At 39.0% G+C, this 23055-nt stretch overlaps 1 protein-coding gene across 6 annotated transcripts in view; it reads right to left on the bottom strand.

Annotated features, from left to right (window-relative positions):
• The window catches only part of LOC105051433 (protein NRT1/ PTR FAMILY 4.6), a 31049-nt gene extending 10539 nt beyond the window's left edge, over positions 1-20510 (bottom strand). For 2 of the 6 annotated variants that reach the window (XM_073243178.1, XM_073243177.1), the window contains exon 1: positions 20261-20510. Coding sequence is in view for 2 of the 6 variants with exons in the window: in XM_073243177.1 (XP_073099278.1) it covers positions 20261-20288 (28 nt within the window). In the remaining 4 variants the exon portion in view is untranslated. Of the gene's footprint in view, positions 1-1730; positions 1799-6664; positions 6712-20260 lie in introns of all 6 variants that reach the window. The other 4 variants (XM_010931884.3, XM_010931885.3, XM_073243176.1 and 1 more) reach the window with 3 other exon arrangements.
• Between the last annotated feature and the right edge of the window lie 2545 nt (positions 20511-23055).

Here is a 23055-nt window from a genome sequence, read left to right as displayed (position 1 = left end):
TTTGTATTATCTATAATTTTTTAAATATTGTATTATCATAGAAAAACTTATGCTTGATCCGATAAGAAAGCGTCAGTTCTACTTACTGGACCAGTGTAGCTTATATTCTTTTTATTTTTTTTTTATAGAGAAAAAAAAGTTAGGATTAATGAAGAAAATTCAGGCTTAGAGATCTGAGAAGCAAGCTTGAAAATTTTGTAAGAGAAGTTTAGTTTATTTTATGATCATAAATTGGTAGTTATTTATTTATAAATTTTGAGACTTGTGTTTAGTATTATCTTTTGGATTTAGTCGCTCTGAACCAATATTGATTTAATTATTTGATGAATAATGGAATTGAATCTTCTATTTGATGGATTTTAGCTGATTATGATTGATTGGCTTCATGTTATCATAAGCCCCATCCCTCAGTAGCATGACCGTGTTATGTCCTGAATTTGGGGCGTGACAGATTCACCGTCTGTGGCTCTGTCAATTGCAAATTTTAGAGCACCAAGTTAAAATATTATCATAGCAAGGTCTCCATTTTTAAGCATAATGATTCATGAGACAGGAATGCTAGTATTCTCCATTCACTTGCTCCCAAATTCTTTAATGATACATCACTTGCCTATCAACAAATGCATTATTTGCACTAATATTGATGTAATAACCAACTCCGTGGAATAACCTTGCTACAATATAAGGCAATCAAATTGCAACCAGCTCCCCTTTTTGGGAAGAAATCTTCTCATTAAGTTCAACAGTCTCTGCAGTAATGCAGCGAATATGCCTACAGGAATACCTCAATGCCTGGTACATAAAATTCAAGAATGCCAAGAGTCCATGGACTGAAAGTAACCAGCAGAACCGATCAAGGTGGTTCCCTCTGACCATCCCCTTTCCCCATCACCATGTCCAACAGCTTTGCACCATGTCAACTAGAAAGTGCCTAGGATGCTGACCCAAGTATGCACCAGAATTTGGCTGTCCCTATCGATTGCATTCCTAAGAAATCTAGCAATCAAGGTAAAAGAAGTTACATCAAAGATGCCTAGAAAAAAAGAAGTGCACTCAACCAAACACTGACATGGGAACCCCATTGTCAAAGTCCACTAGCCATTCTTTTTTGCGATGCTCTCTCTCTCTCCACCAAAGTTGCCCCACATGTTGCAAAAGATGATACAAAGTCATTACCCACAGGCCTGTTGAGATATGGGAGATGATTCGGATGATCGCTACAGCTCGTGTTTTGATGCTTAAGGCAATGGTGAGGCTACCAGCTGGTCGGACAAACACTGATTTTGATGTGGACAAACTGATGCTCAGGATATTAGATTGAGCGGCTAAATAGCCCTCGATGTAATGGTCAAATAATCTTATATGATATTTTTTTATTCTTCTTCCTTAATTCTATCAAGTTCTTATTATTTAGAGCATCAAATAAAATCAAAAGTATTTGTTTGATCACGTTGGCTTTATAGGGGTTGGCATGGTCAAACATGTCACGCCCCAAATCCAGGACATAACACGACCATGCTACCGAGGGATGGAGCCCACGATAATACGAAGCCAATCCATCATAATCATCTAAAATCCGTCAAATAAAAAAGTTCAATTCCATTATTCATCAAATAATTGAACCAATATTGGTTCAGAGCATCTAAATCCAAAAGCAAGTACCAATCCGAATCTCAATATTTATAAATAACTACAAATCCGTGATTATAAAATAACTAAACTTCTACTACCAAATTTTCAAGGTTGCTATGCAGATCTTCAAGCCTAGATTCCTTTTGCCGATCCTAACATTATTCCTCTGTTCAAACAAAAAGAAAACAAAAAGAATATGAGCTACACTAGCCCAGTAAGTAGAACTTGCGCTTCCTTATCGGATCAAACATAAATTTTTCATGATAATGCAACATTTAAAAAATAGCAGATGATACAAAATAAATCATTTCATAGAGCATATAATAAAACAAGTTATAAACTCATCATGCATGCATAAATCATGTATATTTCACAATCATGAATCGTAAATCATTTTCATCATATATTCATGTCATGTTTCAAAACATTGCTCACAGATATTCGTGCTAAGGTCACTATTATACCCGTGACAGGGCCATGTTTCTTAATCGACAGAGTTCTTAATTCATGTGCCAACTTTATACCCGCTGGCAGGGCCATATTTCATGTGGATGCTAGCTCCGGATGTCGACCTTCCCGAAGTAATTCATTCATAGCCATCTGAGAGCCTTTGAAATCATTATATCCTTTTTCTTAAAGCATACATATACATAGACGAAAAAATAATAAAATTTATGCTTCATAATTATGCTATTTTCATAAGACATATTTATGAAATCAATGCTCATAATAAAATATACTTTTTCATATCACATATGCCGATCTTTATTTTATGAAAAATTATGATTTTATCAATAGCAATTCTTTGCATAAAATTATGATCATTTAAAAATAAATAAGGAGTATAAGATCTACTTACCTTGTTCATTTTAGATCTTCAGACTTCGTTAAAAGAATCAGTTAATCCTATTTAAAATATCAAATCATTATCAAATTCTATTCCATAACTATAACAAGATCAAATCATAAGGAAAGAAGACTGTTGACCAGATGTGTCGGACCATCCAAATATCAGGATAATTCAAGATCTCTTATCTGAGGGTCCGATTCAAGTGACTTGATCAAAAAATTATGAAGCACAGATCGAATTAAGGTCAAGATCAATCAATAAGATTCTTTAATAATGAATTTGAAAGATCTTTGATATGATCAAATGAGGTTGACATATAGCACAGATATCAAAGTAACTTTGGATCATCTTGTTAGAGTCACTATGAGCTCCTAAAAGATGAAGGCATGACTCGGTACAAGATTCATAGACCTTCTTAGAGAGAGAAAGTCAATCATGAGAGAGAAAGTAGAGAGAGAAAGTGAGAGAGAATTTTCGTATCCTTCAAAAGTGACAATCATGATTGAGATCATCAGAGGTCATATTAGGGTGACTTAATATGGATTAACCATGATTGATGTTATCAATTTTGAATAAGGATCAGATCGGGATCTGATCTACTGTACGAATTTCGGAGCAGTCTCAAGTCATCATGTTTTCATCTCAAGTTTATCCCAGGGTCTATAAAGCAATCAGAGAGAGAGAATGATCCTAGAGAGATAAAATCCATAAAAAAAGATAAAAAGGTCTAGAGAGAGAAAATAGAGAGAGAATTTAGGAAGAGAAAATATAGAGAGAATGTAGAGAGAGAAAATTCAATTCTAGAGAGAGAAAGATTTAAGAGAGAGAGATGAGAGAAACTTTCACTCACATATATTTTTTATTATTATTATTATTTTTCTTTTTCTTTTTCTTTTTTTTTCTTTTTCTTTTTCCTTTTTCTTTTCTTTTTATTTTTCTTGTTCCTGTGGCCTTCTTTGGCCGAAACAAGGGACCTAGAGGTCCCCGTGCCTTTGACCGACCGATCACGGCCATTTCCCACCCGACGGTGGCCGACGGCAAGGGGCGACCCTCTCGTGCTTAGAGGCCGAAGTCGGCGGTCGGTGGTGACCGTCGATGCCATAAAAAAATCAAGAAAAGGAAGAGAAGAACAGGGCTTTCTTCTCTGACGAAATCCGACGGCTTCTGTCGCCAGCGGTCGTGTCCACAGGCATGGAAAAGAAGGAAGAGAAGAGAGGAACAGGAGGAAGGACTTATCACGGTCTCCGATGATCCCCATCGGTGTGAAAATGCGGCGAGCACGAGTCGAGGGGCCGCGGCTTCAATCAAAAAAATCGAAGAAGAACTCCGACGATCGTCGGTGACTATTGTGTCCTCTCTTAGAAGAGAGGAGGAGATTTCTTATAGGGCTCGTCCTAGGGTCTTTTAATGGCCCTAGGACTCCGATTCCTGATCGAAATCGGAGAAGGAAAAGACTCCGATCGGGAGTCTTCTTCCCTGTTTTTTTTTTTTTTCTGGGTGGGCTTTGTGGCTTTAGGCCCAGTGGGCTGGGTTATCACATTCTATCTCCCTTAAAAAAATTTTATCCTCGAAATTTAATATACCTTCATTTTTAAATAAGTATGGATATCTCATCTTCATATCATCTTCAAGCTCCCATGTAGCCTCTCTCTCTTCATGATTACTCCAGTGAATCTTCACATACGGAATGATGCATCGTCTTAGAACTTGCTCTTTTCGATCAATAATTCGGAGAAAAAATTCTTCATAGATTAAGTCTTCATGAACTTGCAATGGCTCATACTTTATCACATTATTTGGATCAGGTACAAAATTTTTTAGTAGTGAAACATGAAAGACATTGTGCACTTAGAATAAATCTGATGGTAAAGCTAGTTTGTAAGTAACATCTCCTACTTGGCTCAAAATTTCAAAAGGTCTAATATATCGCGGACTCAGCTTGCCATGTCTTCCAAACCTCATGATATTTTTTGTAGGTGATACTTTTAGAAAAATATGATCACCGAAGTAAAATTCTAATTCTCTTTTTTTTCTATCTGTCCAACTCTTCTGTCTATCCTGTGCTGCTTTGAGTCTTTTCTTGATCAGATAGATTTTCTCTCTAGCATCCATTTATTATCAGTAAAATCTTTCCTTATTTACAACTAACGTATTTCATAATATCTTTTGATTTAAAGGATTAATATTTCTAATCAATTCAGACCATCACGCTTTTGCTGCGCACTCTGATCTCAACTTACCAAATTATCTAAGTCTATCAAAAATAAAAATATCTTTGTATATTAAATCAATCAAAGATAGATCCAACTTTCAGATTGCATATACAATTTAGGATAAAATTTAAGATTTCTTTGTCATTACTATCTCTTAAGCATAGCACATCAAAATTAAATCTTCATCCACCTTCTATGTTTGAACTTATTACATAAACTTCACCACTCCTCAAGAATCCAATATGTCTAGAATTAATTTGAGTTAACCTTCGATTTACCTTACAATCATTTAAACAACTTTCAAACCAACTTTTTTTTACAAAAAAATTAACATCAAAATCAGCAAAGTTATCATGTCCTTTATCCATATAGGTTTAGCATTCCAATATCATCAAATATACCTAACATAATATATCAATACCTCCCACTTCATTCTAGGGTCAACACTTCTCGTACTCAGGTCAACCTTGCTAATTGAAATCTAAGACATAACTCGTCAATTCTATTATAGACATCATATGTCACTTATGCATAAATTTCATTATAATACCTATTGATTCGAAATCAAATTATTGAATCCTTTCTTTTATATCTATCATGTTCCTCATGATCTTAGCCTCAAGTTCAAATATCACTAAAGTCACAATCCCGAATAATGATAATCTTAAGTTTAAATACCACTTAAGTCATATTCTCTAGTGATCATAACCTAAACTTTATATCATTCTATCACGTCCTTAATGATCATAATCTTAAGTTCTGATATTATCCATTATACTCCACTCGATCACATCCTATTGATCATACATAAAGTTTTGATATCACTTTATAATCTCAATGATCTTAAACCTAAGCTCTGATATTATTCTATCATATCTTAATCATTTATATCATTTATATCATAATCCTCAATGATTATAACCTAAGCTCTGATACCATAAAATATCACGCCCTAAATCCGGGACATAACACGACCATGCTACCGAGGGATGGAGTCCACGATAACACGAAGCCAATCCATCATAATCATCTAAAATCCGTCAAATAAAAAGATTCAATTCCATTATTCATCAAATAATTAAATCAATATTGGTTCAGAGCATCTAAATCCAAAAGCAAGTACCAATCCGAATCTCAATATTTATAAATAACTACAAATTCGTGATTATAAAATAACTAAATTTCTGCTATCAAATTTTCAAGCTTGCTATGCAGATCTTCAAGTCTAGATTCCTTTTGCCGATCCTAACCTTATTCCTCTGTTCAAACAAAAAGAAAACAAAAAGAATAGGAGCTATACTAGTCCAGTAAGTAGAACTTGCGCTTCCTTATCGGATCAAACATAAGTTTTTCATGATAATATAATATTTAGAAAATAGCAGGTAATACAAAATAAAGCATTTCATAGAGCATATAATAAAATAAGTTATAAACTCAAAAATGTATGCATAAATCATGTATATTTCACAATCATGAATCGTAAATCATTTTCATCATAAATCATTTTCATCATGTATTCATGTCATGTTTCAAAATATTGCTCACAGATATTCGTACTAAAATCACTATTATACCCGTGACAGGGTCATGTTTCTTAATCGACAGAGTTCTTAATTCATGTGCCAACTTTATACCCGCTGGCAGGGCCATTTTTCGTATGGATGCTAGCTCCGGATGTCGACCTTCCCGAAGGGATTCATTCATAGCCATCTGAGAGCCTTTGAAATCATTATATCCTTTTTCTTAAAGCATACATATACATAGACGAAAAAATAATAAAATTCATGCTTCATAATCATACTATTCTCATAAGACATATTCATGAAATCAATGCTCATAATAAAACATACTTTTTCATATCACATATATCGATTCTTATTTTATGAAAAATTATGATTTCATCAATAGCAATTCTTTGCATAAAAATATGATCATTTAAAAATAAATAAGGAGCATAAGATCTACTTACCTCGTTCATCTTAGATCTTCAGACTTCGTTAGAAGAATCAGCTAATCCTATTTAAAATATCAAATCATTATCAAATTCTATTCCATAACTATAACAAGATCAAATCATAAGGAAAGAAGACTGTTGACCAGATATGTCGGACCATCCAGATACCAGGACAATTCAGGATCTCTTATTTGAGGGTCAGATTCAAGTGACTTAATCAAAAAATCATGAAGCACAGATCGAATTAAGATCAAAATCAATCAATAGGATTCTTTAATAATGAATTTGAAAGATCCTTGATATGATCAAATGAGGTTGACATACAGCATGGATATCAAAGCAACTTTGGATCATCTTGTTAGAGTCAATATGAGCCCTTAAAAGATGAAGGCATGACTCGGTACAAGATTCATAGACCTTCTTAGAGAGAGAAAGTCAATCATGAGAGAGAAAATAGAGAGAGAAAGTGAGAGAAAATTTTTGTATCCTTCAAAAATGGCAATCATGATTGAGATCATCAAAGGTCATATTAGAATGACTTAATATGGATTGACCATGATTGATATTATCAATTTCGAATAAGGATCGGATTGAGATCCGATCTACTGCACAAATTTCGGAGCAGTCTCAGGTCATCATATTTTCATCTCAAGTTTATCCTAGGATCTATAAAGCAATCAGAGAGAGAGAATGACCTTAGAGAGATAAAATCCATAAAAAGAGATAAAAAGGTCTAGAGAGAGAAAATAGAGAGAGAATTTAGAGAGAGAAAATATAGAGAGAAGGTAGAGAGAGAAAGTTCAATTCTAGAGAGAGAAAGATTTAAGAGAAAGATGAGAGAAACTTTCTCTCACATGTATTTATTATTATTATTATTATTATTATTATTATTATTATTTTCTTTTTTTTCTTTTTCTTTTTCCTTTTTCTTTTCTTTTTCTTTTTCTTTTCTTTTTTTTCCTTTTTCTTTTCTTTTTCTTTTTCTTGTTCCCGTGGCCTTCTTTGGCCGAAACAGGGGACCTAGAGGTCCCCGTGCCTTTGACCGGCCAATCATGATCATTCCCCGCCCGACGGTGGCCGACGGCAAGGGGCGACCCTCCTGTGCTCGGAGGCCGAAGCCGGCGGTTGGCAGTGACCGTCGATGCCATAAAAAAATCAGAAAAAGGGAGAGAAGAACAGGGCTTTCTTCTCCGACGAAATCTGACGGCTTCTGTCACCGACGGTCGTGTCCACAGGCATGGGAAAGAAGGGAGAGAAGAGAGGAAGAGAAGGAAGGACTTATCACGGCCTCCGATGACCCCCACCAGCGTGAAATCACGGCGAGCACGAGTCGAGGGGTCGCGGCTTCAATCAGAAAAATCGAAGAAGAACTCCGACGATCGTCGGTGACTATTATATCCTCTCTTAGAGGAGAGGAGGGGGTTCTTATAGGGCTCGTCCTAGGGTCTTTTAATGGCCTTAGGACTCCAATTCCTGATTGAAACCGGAGAAGGGGAAGACTCCGATCGAGAGTCTTCTTCCCTGTTTTTTTTTTTCTGGGTGGGCTTTGTGGCTTTAGGTCCAGTGGGCCGGGTTATCACAAAACAAATCGTTAAGTGGTTGCATTTAATATGAGAAAATATTTATGACTAGAAGCTTTGTGAGAGATAAAAAAAGCTGAGTATGAAGAGAGATGGAGGAGTAATGTTTCGATATTTTAACATTACACTCCTGATTACGTGCGAACTACGTAAAATGGCTAGTTCTAAGTATCGATTCAAAGCTCTCTAAAAAATATTAAACCAACATCTGAAATCTTATACCAAAACAAAATCCATATCTAAAATCCCTATCAGGAGAAACCCAAAGCCACCCAACCAAAAAATCTTATGCTTTCCCTCTTCTATGTTATTTTTTATCGCATCTACTCTTGTTGATTCATTTCATTCACCCAACCACAAAATCTCACATTTTCGCCTTCTTCTATTTTATTTTCTATCATATTTTTTCTTGTTGATCTATTTCATTTGTATCAGCAATTCATCTAGTTGAATTTGAAGAGGATTCATTTCTTAACATCTTGTGATAGGAATGGAATTCCAGCTCTGTCACAAGCTCTTCATTCCCCAAGCAAATCAGGCCTCCCTCAATCATGTGAAAATTAATTTGTTTTATTAGCTATGTAGATCAAAGATAACTCTAAGGAGTCGTGATTGACTCCTCCCTTTCTCGCCTTTGTGCCTCATACACGAGCGACCCATCCATCATTTTTCTTTCCTTCTTTGAGCCATCGAAGTAAGGAGAAAGAAAAGGAATTGCAATTTTGTTAGGTTGTCCATTATTTTCGCCCAAACTCCTTGACTTTTCTTCTTTGAAATCCCCTGAACTCTTTCCCTTTTCTCGCAATCCAGGCTATTGATCTATTGTGAAGCTATCCAAATCAAAGGGAAAGTCAAAAGAAGCCGCATGTTCCCAAAAAAGATTGAGCATGGACTCCACATCCATGCCTTGATCGAAGCCGTCAATCATTCTTAGATGTCCACAAAAAAGGATTGAGCTTAGACTCCACATCCATGCCTCTATGCCATTTACTATTGCCATGTCCATCGAACCATTGTATATATCACTAGAATAGTGGGAGTAATCTTATAATTTATCTTTATATATTGATGATATTTTAATTACTGAAAATGATATTACATCTATAAATAAAATTAAAGATTTTCTGAAATCTCAAATTTGAGATGAAAGGTTTAGGAGAGGCATCCTATGAATTAAAAATTCAAATTATTAAAAATAGAAAATCAAGAACTCTTTGTTTATTTTAAGAACAATATCTTAATAAAATTTTTAAGAAATTTATATGCACAATTCAAATCCAATGGATACTCCCATTTATAAAAAAAATAAATTTATCTTAGAAACTGTGCCCATGTAACAAAGAAAAAAAATTAAAATACAGCATAAACTATATGCTCCAGCTTATTAATAGTATTATGTATGCCATATTTTGTACTAGACCTGGTCTTAGTTTTACTGTAAGTCTTATAAGAAGGTTTCAAAGTAATCCAGATGAAACACATAAGTCAGCTATTAAAAGAATTTTCAAATATATTAAAGAAACAAAACCTTATAACCTCACATATAATATTAGTGGCAAAGATTTAAAAGTTATTGGATATTTTGATGTTGGCTTTTCTGGTGGTATAGATGATGGCAAGTGTACATCAGATTATATTTTCTTCTTGAGTGGAGGAGCTATTTCTTGATGCAGTAAAAAATAAAATTGTGCAACATAAAATACTATTGAAGCTGAATATATTGATTGTAGTAATGTAGCGTCTGAGGTCTTCTAGACAAAAGATTTTCTGATAAATGTAAATATTAAAGAAATGATCAACGGACCTATAGAAATTATGTGTGATAATTAAACAACAATAAGCAACATAAAAAATGACAAATTAGGGTTCGAAAGAAAAGTATATAAATCATCAATATTATTATATTTTTGATATGCTTCAAAAGAATAAACTTATTGTAAAGTATGTATCTTTAAAAAAATGATAATATATCCATTAATTAAAATAGTTGTTTCTAAAATATTCAAAGAACATGTCCTATCAATGGATGTTGATGAATAATGATTTCGGCCTAATTGGTCAAGTGGAAGATGTTGGATTGAGTGGCCAAATAGCCCTTGATGTTTTGGTCAAATAATTGTGCATGATGCATTTTTTATCTTCTTCCTTAATGACATAAAGTTTTTATTATTTAAGGTACTAAATAAAATTAAAAATATTTATTTGATTACATTGACTTTTTTAGGATTTTATATGGTCAAACAAACCGTTAAATGATTGTACTTAACATAAAAAAAATATATATTCGTAACTGGGGGCTCTGTGAGGGATAAGATAGCTGAATATGAGAAGGCATGGAGTAGTAATATTCGAATATTTTAATGTTACACTCCTAATTACATGCACAGTAAGTATGGTGGATAGTTTTAAATACCTATCCAATGCTCTCTGAAAGTAATTGAATCTGCATCTAAAATCCCTATCGGGAGAAAATCCAAAGCCACTCAACAACAACATCTTGCGTTTTCCCTCTTCTGTTTTATTTTCAGTTGTATGTTCTCTTGTCGATTCATTTCGTACGCACAACCGCAAAACAAGATTCTTGGACTGACACCAAAAGCTCGAAGTTTTTCCAACGAAGCAAAAGCTGGCAAACTAGAGAGACGTAAGGAAGTCGTCTCCAGTTTAGGTTGAAGCTTGGTGTAGTCCGGGAAGCTATTTTGATGCAGTCCCAATTTGCTCCCCCCACGTGTTATCTTAATTTAATTTAGTACATTGATTTTTCTTGCAGATTGTTCTTAGAATGAGAGTAATTAATGATTTAAACGATATATGCCATTGATGATGTCAATATAGCACCAAAGATATTATTTCAGGGTTGGTTTTCTAGGTGCTGATAAGTGTTGATGTTAGGATTTGACGCCTCGAGATTCAGCATACATTGAGCCCACAGCGAGGTTCGCGGCGAAAAACGGAGTCCAACGAGACCAACATCATCCGAAACGGAGTTCGGATGGAGGAGATACGAGCTTTTGAAGTCGGCACGACATTCGAGGCGGCGGAGGACCGCCGGCGACCGGCGGCGGGCGACAGCGGTGCGGCCGCAGGCAGCGACGCGCGGGATGTGCGACCCAAGCAGGCACACGGCCCAGGCGCGCGCAGGCCCGCACACAGGCGCAGCCCAGGCCCGCGCGCGCGGGCCGGCCCTGGCCCAGCGGCCTGCTGGCCCCTTTGCCCCGGTCCACCGTGGATCGGGCGGTCCACGGTGGGGCCTGTGGACCGCATGGACGTTTCCCATGCATTTCTCACGGTCCACGATACTATTTCGTGGATCGGAGCACGATCTGACGGCATGGGTGGCTCCCGGTCTTGATCCGACGGTCTGGGACGTGATTTGGGTTGATTAAGGAGTCCTAATCATGATCTAAATCGGAATTAAGGTCTATAAAAAGCCATGTAACGAACAGAGAAGCAGTGGATCGATTTTTTGCATCGTACGGAGCTGTACGAACCCGATTGAAGAGAAAGAGGCGAGGGCGCTGAGAGAGAAGGAGCAGGAGGCTCCTGGACAGCAGTCGCCAGGCTCTTCAGGGGTTCAGGGGGGTCTTCAAGAGAGAGAGAGCTTTTGTGAGGGAAACTTCATGTGAGAGAGAATTGGGTGTACAAGGGTTGAGGGTGAGGTCTCCTCTTGTAAAATTTCTTTTTCATAGTGAAGTTTGCATGCCCCGTGGAGGCGAGCCCTTTTGTGGCTGATCTATGTATTTTGATTATTTTTTTCTTTTGTTTTGTTTCTTCTTTCTTCCTGCTGCATCACGTGGTACTGAAAAAATCTTGGGAGGTGGTGTCCTGGCCAGACATCCACCCAACAAGTCGTATCAGAACAAGGCGGTACAAGGACGCAGATTGCAGTGATGGTGAGCAAGACTGAAGATGGAGAAAATAGGAACAATCAAGATGGAGATCAACAAGTTCGATGGTAAGAGCAATTTCTCCTTATGGCAGGCAAGGGTGAAGGACGTGCTCATCCAATAGGGGTTTGACCGATGCTCTCTTGTGCGATGAGAAGCCGACCACCATGGAGGTGCGGGATTGGAAACAGCTACAGATGTAGGTGGTGAGTGCCATCCACTTGTACCTAGCGGATGAGGTGGTGATCCATGTGCTTAGCGAGACTTCCCCGACGGTGCTGTGGTCGAAGCTCGAGGAGTTGTACATGGCGAAGTCTCTCACCAACACTCTTTTCCTCTGGGGGCAGTTTTACCAACTACGAATGACTGAGGGACAGAGCGTGCAGGAGCATCTGAGCCACTTCCAGAAGATCCTCACCGACCTCCTCAGCGTTGGCGAGAACGTTGAGGAGAAGACCAGGGTGCTGGTTTTGCTGGCGTTGCTTTCCCCTTCGTACGAGTCTTTGGTGACTGCTCTTCTAGTGGGGAACAGCACTATCAAGATGGACGAGGTCACCGCGGCGATACTCTAGAACGAGGTTCTCAGGAGGGAGAACCCAGCTTCGAGCTCAGGTGGCGATAGCTCAGCTTTGGTGGCTTCTGGAGGTGCAGGAGGCGGTAGACGGAGCGATAGGAGATCGCAACGAGGACGGTCTAAGTCTAGGAGGGACTTGAGCAAAACCAGGTGTTACCGATGTGAAGAGTTGGAGCATCTAGCCAGAGATTGCCCTCAACTGAAAAATCAGACGGTGGCTGCTGTAGCGACGGCCGGCAGTGATTTAGATGGAGATGTCTTTGAGATATCTGATTAGGCATCTACTTCTTCCCAGCAGTGGATATTAGATTCTGCATGCCTTTATCATGTGTGTTGCAGAAAGGAGCAACTTGACTCCTTGGAGAACAGTGAGGGCACTGTATATCTGCCGGATGGATCGAGCTGTGCGATCAGAGGCATTGGGATGGTCAGCTGGAGGACACATGATGGTGCAGTGAGGAGATTGGGGGAGGTCCGATACATACCCGATTTCAGGCAGAATCTTATCTCACTTAGCAGACTGGATTCGAGAGGCTACAGGACGGTAGCTGGTGGAGGAATCCTGAGGGTGCTACGCGGCGATAGGATTGTGCTGGAGGGGAAGAAGGGGAGCAGAGGACATTATTACCTGATAGGGAGCCCAGTACGAGGTGGAGCTTCAGGAGCCAGGTGGAGCCCAGAGCGAGGTGGAGCTCCAGGAGGCGGATCGGGCACGAGACAGGAGACTCGGGAGGACGAGAGGCGACGTCGCAAGGTAAGATTCCTATTGCCGCAGGATGATGCCCCGAGCAGGTCTCAGGTCAGGAGGAGCACAGCATACGACGGAGATGGGATCGAGCAGCCTGGCTCGACTCCCATGTTTGCCCATCTATGATCAGCAGGCGATTGCCCCAGGGCATGGGGGCGAGGAGATCCAGAAGCTCTCGGAGTTTGGAGGAGGCCGAATATCGAGTCGAGGTAGAGATTGTTAGGATTTGATGCCTCGAGATTCAGCCCATATTGAGCCCACAGCGAGGTTCGCGGTGAAAAATGGAGTCCAACGAGATCAAGATCACCCGAAACGGAGCTCGGATGGAGGAGATACGAGCTTTTGAAGTCGGCACGACATTCGAGGTGGTGGAGGACCGCCGGCGACCGGCGGCGAGCGGCAGCGGCACCGCCGCAGGCAGCGGCGCATGGGACGCGCGACCCAGGCCCGCGCGGGACGCGCGACCCAGGCGCGCGGCCTAGGCGGGTGCGCGGCCCAGGCAGGCGCGCAGCCCAAGCGCGCGCAGGCCCGCGCGCAAGTTCGGCCCAGGCCCGCGCGCGCGGGCCGGCCCAGTGGCCTGCTGGCCCCTTTGCCCCGGTCCACCGTGGACCGGGCGGTCCACGGCGGGGCCTGTGAACCGCATGGGCGTTTTCCACGCGTTTCTCGCGGTCCACGATACTATTCCGTAGACCGGAGCGCGATCCGATGGCATGGGTGGCTCCCGATCTTGATCCGACGGTCTGGAACGTGATTTGGGTTGATTAAGGAATCCTAATCATGATCTAAGTCGGGATTAAGGTCTATAAAAAGCCCTGTGACAAACAGAGAAGCAGTGGATCGGTTTTTCGCATCGTACGGAGCCGTACGAACCCGATTGAAGAGAAAGAGGCGAGGGCGCTGAGAGAGAAGGAGCAGGAGGCTCCTGGACAGCGGTCGCCAGGCTCTTCAGGGGTTCAGGGGGGTCTTCAAGAGAGAGAGAGCTTTTGTGAGGGGAACTTCATGTGAGAGAGAATTGGATGTACAAGGGTTGAGGGTGAGGTCTCCTCTTGTAAAATTTCTTTTTCATAGTGCAGTTTGCATGCCCCGTGGAGGCGAGTCCTTTTGTGGCTGATCCACGTATTTTGATTATTTTTTTCGTTTGTTTTGCTTCTTCTTTCTTCCTGCTGCATTGCGTGGTACTGAAAAGATCTTGGGAGGTGGTGTCCTGACCAGACATCCATCCAATAGTTGATGTGGTAAACATCAACTGTTATGGTCTTTGCTAGGGACTTGAATATTAACGCTGACATGTGTGGGTAGAATCCTGTGAACATCATGCCTAACCATTTCAGTTGCTTCTCGCTGATAAGATGACCGCATAAACACCGAAGCTGGAAGATACATTGAAACTATTTATATGCCATCTAATAGATGCCATTAGAACCTGACATTTTTGGCTGGGAAAACCAGTTAGAATCTTCACTATACAAGTATTCACTCATGTTCCTATACCACACATGGAGAATGGGAGGATGAACAATGAGCAGGGATAGTGATGGAAGTAGGAAGGGCGAAGAAAGATGAGTTGATTTGAGACTGGAAGTTATTTATGTGCTTTTAGTTGCAATATATATGTCATGGGAGTGCTAATGCTATTTATATAAGTTGGAGAGCTTGTGAATAGTTATCTGAATTACGCATCCTGAACTATTTATGTCACAAAGAGGCTTGAGGAATCAATATCTGCATCATCTATGTTGAGAATTGATGGATCAATATCCACATCATCTAGAGTAGAATGCATTTATGTGAGTTAGAGAAAGTCAAGAATAGTCATAGTCATGAGCTGGTTGATTATTTACAGATTTAGGAGTCCTGAGCAAGCAAAGATTAGCTAGGTAACAAAATGAGAGATGAACAATTCTTTCCTTCTTTCTTCTTTCTTTTTTTGATGGTAAACTAGAGGAAGTGGGGAACCTCCCTCAGCACAATTTATTGAATAGAAAAAAAGGAAGAGTACACAAGGTGAATGAGATATAGAGGAGTTACAAGAGATTAGTGGCCATACAAATAACAATAAAGGAGAAAGGGTATCATAGAGAACAAGATGACTATTACTAGCTTTTCCACCACACAACATACCCTAACTTTTGAAAGTATGAAGCACTTTATAAAGGGTAGCATTAATAGAAGTTTTCTTTCTAACGGAGAGTCTAGAGTTCCTCTCTAACCAAATGTGCTGGCAAAGTGCCGAAATAAGTTGGTCCCACGCTCTTCGAAACTTAGGTATAATCTTTCTTCGCTGCCAAAAAGACCAGAGATCTCAATTGTTTGGGGGCCATCCCTTGATCTTAAGCTGCATTTTCAAAGTAAACCAGATGCTTCTGACAAAGGGGCATTTCAAGAATAAATGTGATATAGTTTCAGCATTAGAACCACACAAAGGCAGCCTGAAGGGATTCTCTATCCTTTCAGTGCCAAGATCTCACCGGTATGCAATCTATGTTCTAATGCCAGCCTCATAAATACCTTAACCTTTTCAGGAGTCGTTACTGTGATAATCCGGCCTGATGGGCCAAAAAGCCCACAAAGCCCATTAAAAAAAAAAACAAAGAGGAAGACTCCGATCCGGAGTCTTCTTCTTCCCCGATTCCGATCAAGAATCGGAGTCCTAGGGCCATTAAAAGATCCTAGGACGAGCTCTATAAGAACCCCCCTCCTCTCCTCTAAGTGTAGATCCATCAGCCACCAACGATCGCCGGAGTTTTTCTCTGATTTTCTCGATTGAAGCCGCGGCGCTTCGACCTGTGCTCGCCGTGATTTCACACCGGTGGGGGTCATCGGAGGTTGTGGTAAGACCTCCTTCCTCTTCCCCTCTTCTCTCCCTTCTTTCCCGTGCCTATGGGCACGATTGCTAGCGACGGGTGTCGCCGGATTTTATTGGAAAAGAGAACCCCCTGTCCGACCTCTTCTTTTCTCCGATTTTCCGACACCGACGGTCACCACCGACCGCCGGTACGGGCCCTCCGAACTTGGGGGAAGGCCGCCCTTGTCGCCGGCCACCGTCGGACGGGGAATGGCCGGTCAAGGCATGGGGACCTCTAAGTCCCCTGTTTCGGCCCAATGGAAGCCCGGGAAGAAGGAAAAAGAAAAAGAAAAGAAAAAGGAAAAAGAAAAGAAAAAGGAAAAAGAAAAAGAAAAGAAAAAAATACAAAATAGAAAAATAATAAAATAAAAAATAATAATAATAATAATAAATAATAATAATAAGAAAAGAGAAAAATTCTCTCTCTCCCCTCTTTCTCCCTCTTTCTCTCTCTTCTCTCTCTTTCTCTCTCTCTATTGTCTCTCTCTAAAAAGAAAAAGAAAAAGAAAAAGAAAAAAAAGAAAAAAAAAATATAATAATAATAAATACATGTGAGAGAAAGTTTCTCTCATCTCTCTCTTAAATCTTTCTCTCTCCTCTCTCTACCTTCTCTCTATATTTTCTCTCTCTAGATTTTCTTCCTATTTTCTCTCTCTAGATCTTTCTCTCTCATTATGGATTTTGTCTCTCTAGGGTCATTCTCTCTCTCTGATTGCATCACAGACCCTAGGATAAACTTGAGATGAAAATATGATGATCTGAGACTGCTCCGAAATTCGTGCAGTAGATTGGATTCCGATCCGATCCTTATTCGAAATTGATAATATCAATCATGGTTAATCCATATTAAGTCACCCTGATATGACTTCTGATGATCTCAATCATGATTATCACTTTTGAAGGATACGAAGATTCTCTCTCCACTTTCTCTCTCATGATCGACTTTTTCTCTCTAAAAAAGGTCTATAAATCCTATATCGAGTCATGCCTTCATCTTTTAGAAGCTCATATTGACTCTAACAAGATGATCTGAAGTTGCTTTGATATCCGTGCTGTATGTCAACTTTATTTGACCATATCAAGTATTTTTCAAACTCATTATTAAAGAATCCTATTGATTGATCTTGACTTTAATTCGATCTATGCTTCACGATTTCTTGATCAAGTCACTTAAATCTGACCCTCAGATCAGAGACCCTGAATTGCCCTGGTATCTGGATGGTCCGACACATCCGGACAACAGTCCTCTTTCCTTATGATTTAATCTTATTATATTTATGGAATAGAAATTGATGATGATTTGATATTTTAAATAGGATTAGCTGATTCTTTTAATAAAGTCTGAAGATCTAAGATGAACGAGGTAAGTGGATTTTATGCTCCTTATTTATTTTTAAATGATCATGCTTTTATGTAAAGAATTGCTATTGATAAAATCATAATTTTTCATAAAATAAGGATCGGTATATGTGATATGAAAAAAAAGCATGTTTTATTATGAGCATTGATTTCATGAATATGTCTTATAAAAATAGCATGATTATGAAGCATGAATTTCATTCTTTTTCTATTTATGTATATGTATGTTTTAAGAAAAAGATAAAATGATTTCAAAGACTCTCAGATCGCTATGAATGAATCCCTTCGGGAAGGTTGACATCTGGAGCTAGCATCCACACGAAACATGGCTCTGCCAGCGGGTATAAAGTTGGCACATGAATTAAGAACTATGTCGATTAAGAAACATTGCCCTGTCACGGGTATAATAGTGACCTTAGCACGAATGTCTGTGAGCAATATTTTGAAACATGACATGAATACATGATGAAAATGATTTACGATTCATAATTGTGAAATATACATGATTTATGCATGCATGATGAGCTTATAACTTGTTTTATTATATGCTCTATGAAATATTTATTTTTGCAATAATTATTATTTGCTAAATGATGCATTGTCATAGAAAACTTATGCTTGATCCGGTAAGGAAGCGGAAGTCTACTTACTGAGCTAGTGTAGCTCATATTCTTTTTGTTTTCTTTTTCATATACAGAGAAATAAAGCTAGGACCGAATGAAAGGGAATCCAGGCTTGGGGATCAGCAAAGCAAGTTTAGAAATTTTACTCGAGGAATTCAGTTTATGTTTATGGATTATAGTCATTATGAATTTTAAGACTTAAATTATTTTATCTTTGGATTTAGATGTTCTGAACCAGTTTTGGTTTAATTAAATATTTGAATTGAACTTTATTATTACATTTATTTGTGATACACCTGTTATTATATTTAAGAAGATGAATTTTGGCTTCGTGTTATCGTGGGTCCATCCCTCGGTAGCATGGCCGTGTTATGTCCCGGGTTTGAGGCGTGACAGTTACCTTCCAAATGGGTTTATGGGAGGGCCAAATAGTGCCAGCTCAGTTAATAAATTTGTAGAATGATCCCACAGTATATGCTCCATTGTTAGTTAATTTCTACACAGGCATATCAGCAATTTGAGAAGGTCTACAAGATTCCAGTAATTGGGACAAGAGCTCCAATTCACCACTTCATCTTTCTCCAACTCCACTGAGATGCCATTGAGGAATTCACTCTAACCACTCTTTAATAGAGGTCGTCAAATAAATGACCGAATGGGATTGGTCCTACCCAAGCATCCTCCCAAAATCTGATGTTCTTGCCATTATAGCTTATATGAAGTGCAATGTCAAGAAGCATGAATATCTCTATTTATTTCCTTCCAAACCGATGAAATGTTGCTAAAAGATTTTCTGACTCGCATCCCCAGCTTCCTCTTCACATAGTAAGCATGCTTGATTTGCCTAGACCTAGGAGCTTCAAAACCTCTAAGCAATTTCCATGCACATTTGGCCAATAAGAATAGATTCAATTTTTTTAGGTTCTTGATGCCTAGACCTCCTTCCTGCTGATCCTTGCAAACACAATCTCAATCAACTAGGTAATTAAAACTATTTACACTTTCTTTCTCTTTCCATAGAGAAGCTCTCCTCATCAAATCCATTATGTCGATCAGCCATGGAGAAAGCTTGAAGACTGATATAAAGAATGATGGAAGAACTGTCAACACTGAGTTAATCAAGGTAATTCTCGCTCCTATACTAAGAAGCTTATCCTTCCATGATGCAAGTTTGGAGTTGATTCTCTCTCAACAGGGGCATCCAGTAAAACTGTTTGGATAGCTTTCTATCACGTAATGGCAGGCCAAGATAGGTAAAAGGCAAGGAACCTCTTTTGCAAATTTAACAAAATAGTCAAATGCCTAGCCTCACTATCCTCCATGTTGATGCAAATCGATCAGAGAGTTTTTGTGAAAATTCCTCGACCCAAAGGCTTTCTCAAACCCGAGAAGAATGGCTTTTGCTGCTACAATGGAATCCTTTTTCCTCGCACAAAATAGAAGTGTATCATCTGCAAAATGGAGGCTCCTTAAGTTTGAAAAATGAGGTTTGGAGCCGATACTTTCGATGAGCTCATGAGAACCTGCATGCCGAAGCATTTTTGAAAGGACATCAGTGACAAGAATAAATGGAGCAAGACAACGGGGGTCACCTTGTTGCAAACCTTTCTACATTTAATCCATCTACTTGGAATCCTGTTGACAGGCACTGAAACCAAGGTTGAAGATAAAAGAGTCTGAATCCACTCTACCCATTTAGATGGAAATCCTCTCCCTTGTAGCATTGAGAACAAAAGGTACTGGTTCACTTTATCAAAGGCATTTTCAATTACGTAGTATTCCTTTCAATAATGGCTTTTTTTATAAAAGCTAATGGATTTTCATCTACTAGCTGGGGTAGGAGCTTTGGCAAGTGAGAAGTCCAAATCTTGGAAATTATTTTATAGAGGCTTTTAAGAAGGGTAATAGGATGGAAATCTCTAATTGATAACAAGCCTTTCTTCATCAAAATGAGAGTGATATAAACATAATTCAAGCGAGATAGATCAAGGGTACCTTGATGGAAGTCATCTAGCAAGGCCATAATTCAAACTTGGATGAGGAATTATTGGTTCTTTGCTCGGATCAGGGACTGGTTCCAAACCCAGCTCAACAACCACTGGTTCACCACCATGGCAAGGGTCTATCGGACTGCCGGAGGGGCTGCCAATGGAGATCTGATTCGTCCTTGGCAACAGGAGAACCTCAACACCCTCACGTCCACCAATCTTATCGTCTCAGTGAAGGGAGCGGTGTTTTCCATCATTACCCCATATGGGAGGCACAACTAATGAGGAGTCGCCAACTCAGCATCTAATCCATAGAATCCACTCTTCCTTAAAGCCAATGAGATTTCCATCTTACTAAGAAAAGATAATTAGAAAAAAAAAAATTAATTTTCTATTTATCAAAAAAAAATCACTTCTCTCCCCACATTTCCTCCTTCCCAACGTCCAAAGAATGATTTTCTGAAAATTAGATCTGAAAATCATTAATGTGGGAAAGGAGGAAACGTGGGGAGAGAATGGAAGATTGGGATATCTAAAAATTAGATCTAAAAATCAATTCAATTTTAATTTCAAATTTCTGTGACAATTTTGAAATTTATTTTTTTTTCCTGCGGCATGGGAAAAAGACGAAACGTGGGGAGGGAAGGGAAGATTGAGATATCCAAAAATTAGACCTAAATATCAAATAAAAAATTAAAAAAAAAAAAAGAAATGCCAAACAAATAGAGAGGAAAAGAAAGCCTTGCGAGTATCGAGAGGATCTTTGGAAAATAGAGTCAATGCTGGAGGAGGCTAGGGAGGAGAAGGGTTGGATCTAGATGGAGAGTTTTTTCTTCGTTGGATGTGGGAAAGAAGGAAATATGAGGAGGGAAGGGATTTTTATTGGTAAACAGAATATTAAGAATTCTTTTCCAATTATCTTTCCTAATCAAGTGGAAATCTAACTAGAGTTCAGGAAAAGTGGGATCTAGATTTATATGGATTAATTAGATGCTCTGGTGGCTTCTTATTAGCTGTGGCTACAATATGAGCTGTAAAATAAATCTATCTAAGAATTTTTCTAAAACATGGACCTCAAAAGTGTTGCTCCCTAAATTGATTTTGATGATTACAAAGCAGTTGAAGGGGTACCAATAATTTTCATTTGAAAAAGTCCTTTTGCTCTTCAGGGGCAAAATCGTAATTTTATCAAAACCCTGATTTGATAGTATCAAATGGTAGAACAAAAGATTTGTGATCTATTGACGAAAATTTCATTATTTTTGGACCTGTATTTTGAAAGTTATGCATGTTTGAAATCCATGAGTCGACCCATGAGTCAGCTCATGGCACAATGAGCTGTTTGGCACGCAGAATTTTTGGCTTGGCACAACCTATGAGTCGACCCATGAGTCGACCCTCAAGGCATGGGTCGACCCATGAGTCGACCCCTGCAGTTTTAGGCCAAAAATTACAGAACCCTGTTTTCTGGTATTCTTCAACAGAGGTCGACTCATGAGTCGACCCCTGAGGCATGAGTCGACTCATGAGTCGACCCCTGTGACGGGATTTCTCCGCAACGATTAGTTTTTAACCCTTTTTAAGTACTTTTAATGCTCATTTAATATGGTCTAACGGCTCTTTTTCAGCCTAGAATATTTTTCTCTATTTCTTAGAGCTATAAAAGGATTCAAAAGGTGGGAAACAAGAAAGAGATTTTGAAGAGCATTCAAGAGCATTCAAGAGCATTCAAAAGAGAGAATTTAAAAAAGGATTTTTCAAGCCAACTTTTCAGCCTTTATCAAGAGTTCATTCAAAGCTTTGAAGAAGCCTTTAAACCAAGCTCACCAACTCCTCAAGTGCATATTCAAGTCTCCAACCACTTTGAGGAAATCCAAAAAGGGTCTTCTTCTCCTGAGTAAAGTGTATTTAAAGTTATATTCGCTCATTAAAGGAGCTTTCTTTGTACTTATTTGTGCTATAAATTGTTTTGCTCAGTTTGAGTGATTATTTTTGTTTTGGAGGGGTTCCAAAATAAGGGAAGGTTGATCCGAACCTAGAATCGGAGTGTATTGGGTTGGCTTGTACCCGGAAAACAAGTGGACTAGCTTGGGATAGCTAGTGTCGGAGTTTCCGACGTTTGTATTCGGGTTGAATACAAGATTAGTGGATTGGAATTCCCAAGTAGGAGCTTGGGGAGTGGATGTAGGTGCAAGGTTGGCACTGAACCACTATAAATCCTTTTGTTTGTGGTGTGCATAATTGCTTCTCTTTAACTCTTCATTATTTCCTTGCATTCTTGCTTTTGGCAGTTAGTCTTGAATTAAGTTTACACTCCACTTTCATTTAGCTATTGACAAGCATTTTTCATAAGTCATTAGTTAAGCCTAAAATTTTTAGAAACCTAATTCACCCCCCCTCTTGGGTTGCATAGCTGGACAACAAGTGGTATCAGAGCCCGATGCTCTAGCCCTTCTTTGATCTAAACAATCAAAGAGCCAAAGATCTATGGCAACCCATGTCGGCACTTCTCTAGCCGAGGGGCAATCCACCAACCGACCTCCACTTTTCAATGGGTCTAATTACACCTATTGAAAAGCTCGGATGAAAATATTCATACAAGCACTCGACTATGATATGTGGAGTATCATAGTAAACGGTCCTCACACACCCACTAAAATTATAGATGGTGAGGAATCAATCAAACCCGAGAAAGAATGGGATGAGGTTGATAAGAAGATGGCCCAATTAAATGCTAAAGCAATGAATGTTCTTTATTGTGCTCTTGATGCAAACGAATTTAATCGCATTTCTACTTGTTCA

This window comes from Elaeis guineensis, chromosome 9 (assembly GCF_000442705.2).
Source record: "Elaeis guineensis isolate ETL-2024a chromosome 9, EG11, whole genome shotgun sequence".
NCBI classification, from domain to species: Eukaryota; Viridiplantae; Streptophyta; class Magnoliopsida; order Arecales; family Arecaceae; genus Elaeis; species Elaeis guineensis.
This window is presented reverse-complemented; position numbering and strand designations above follow the sequence as displayed.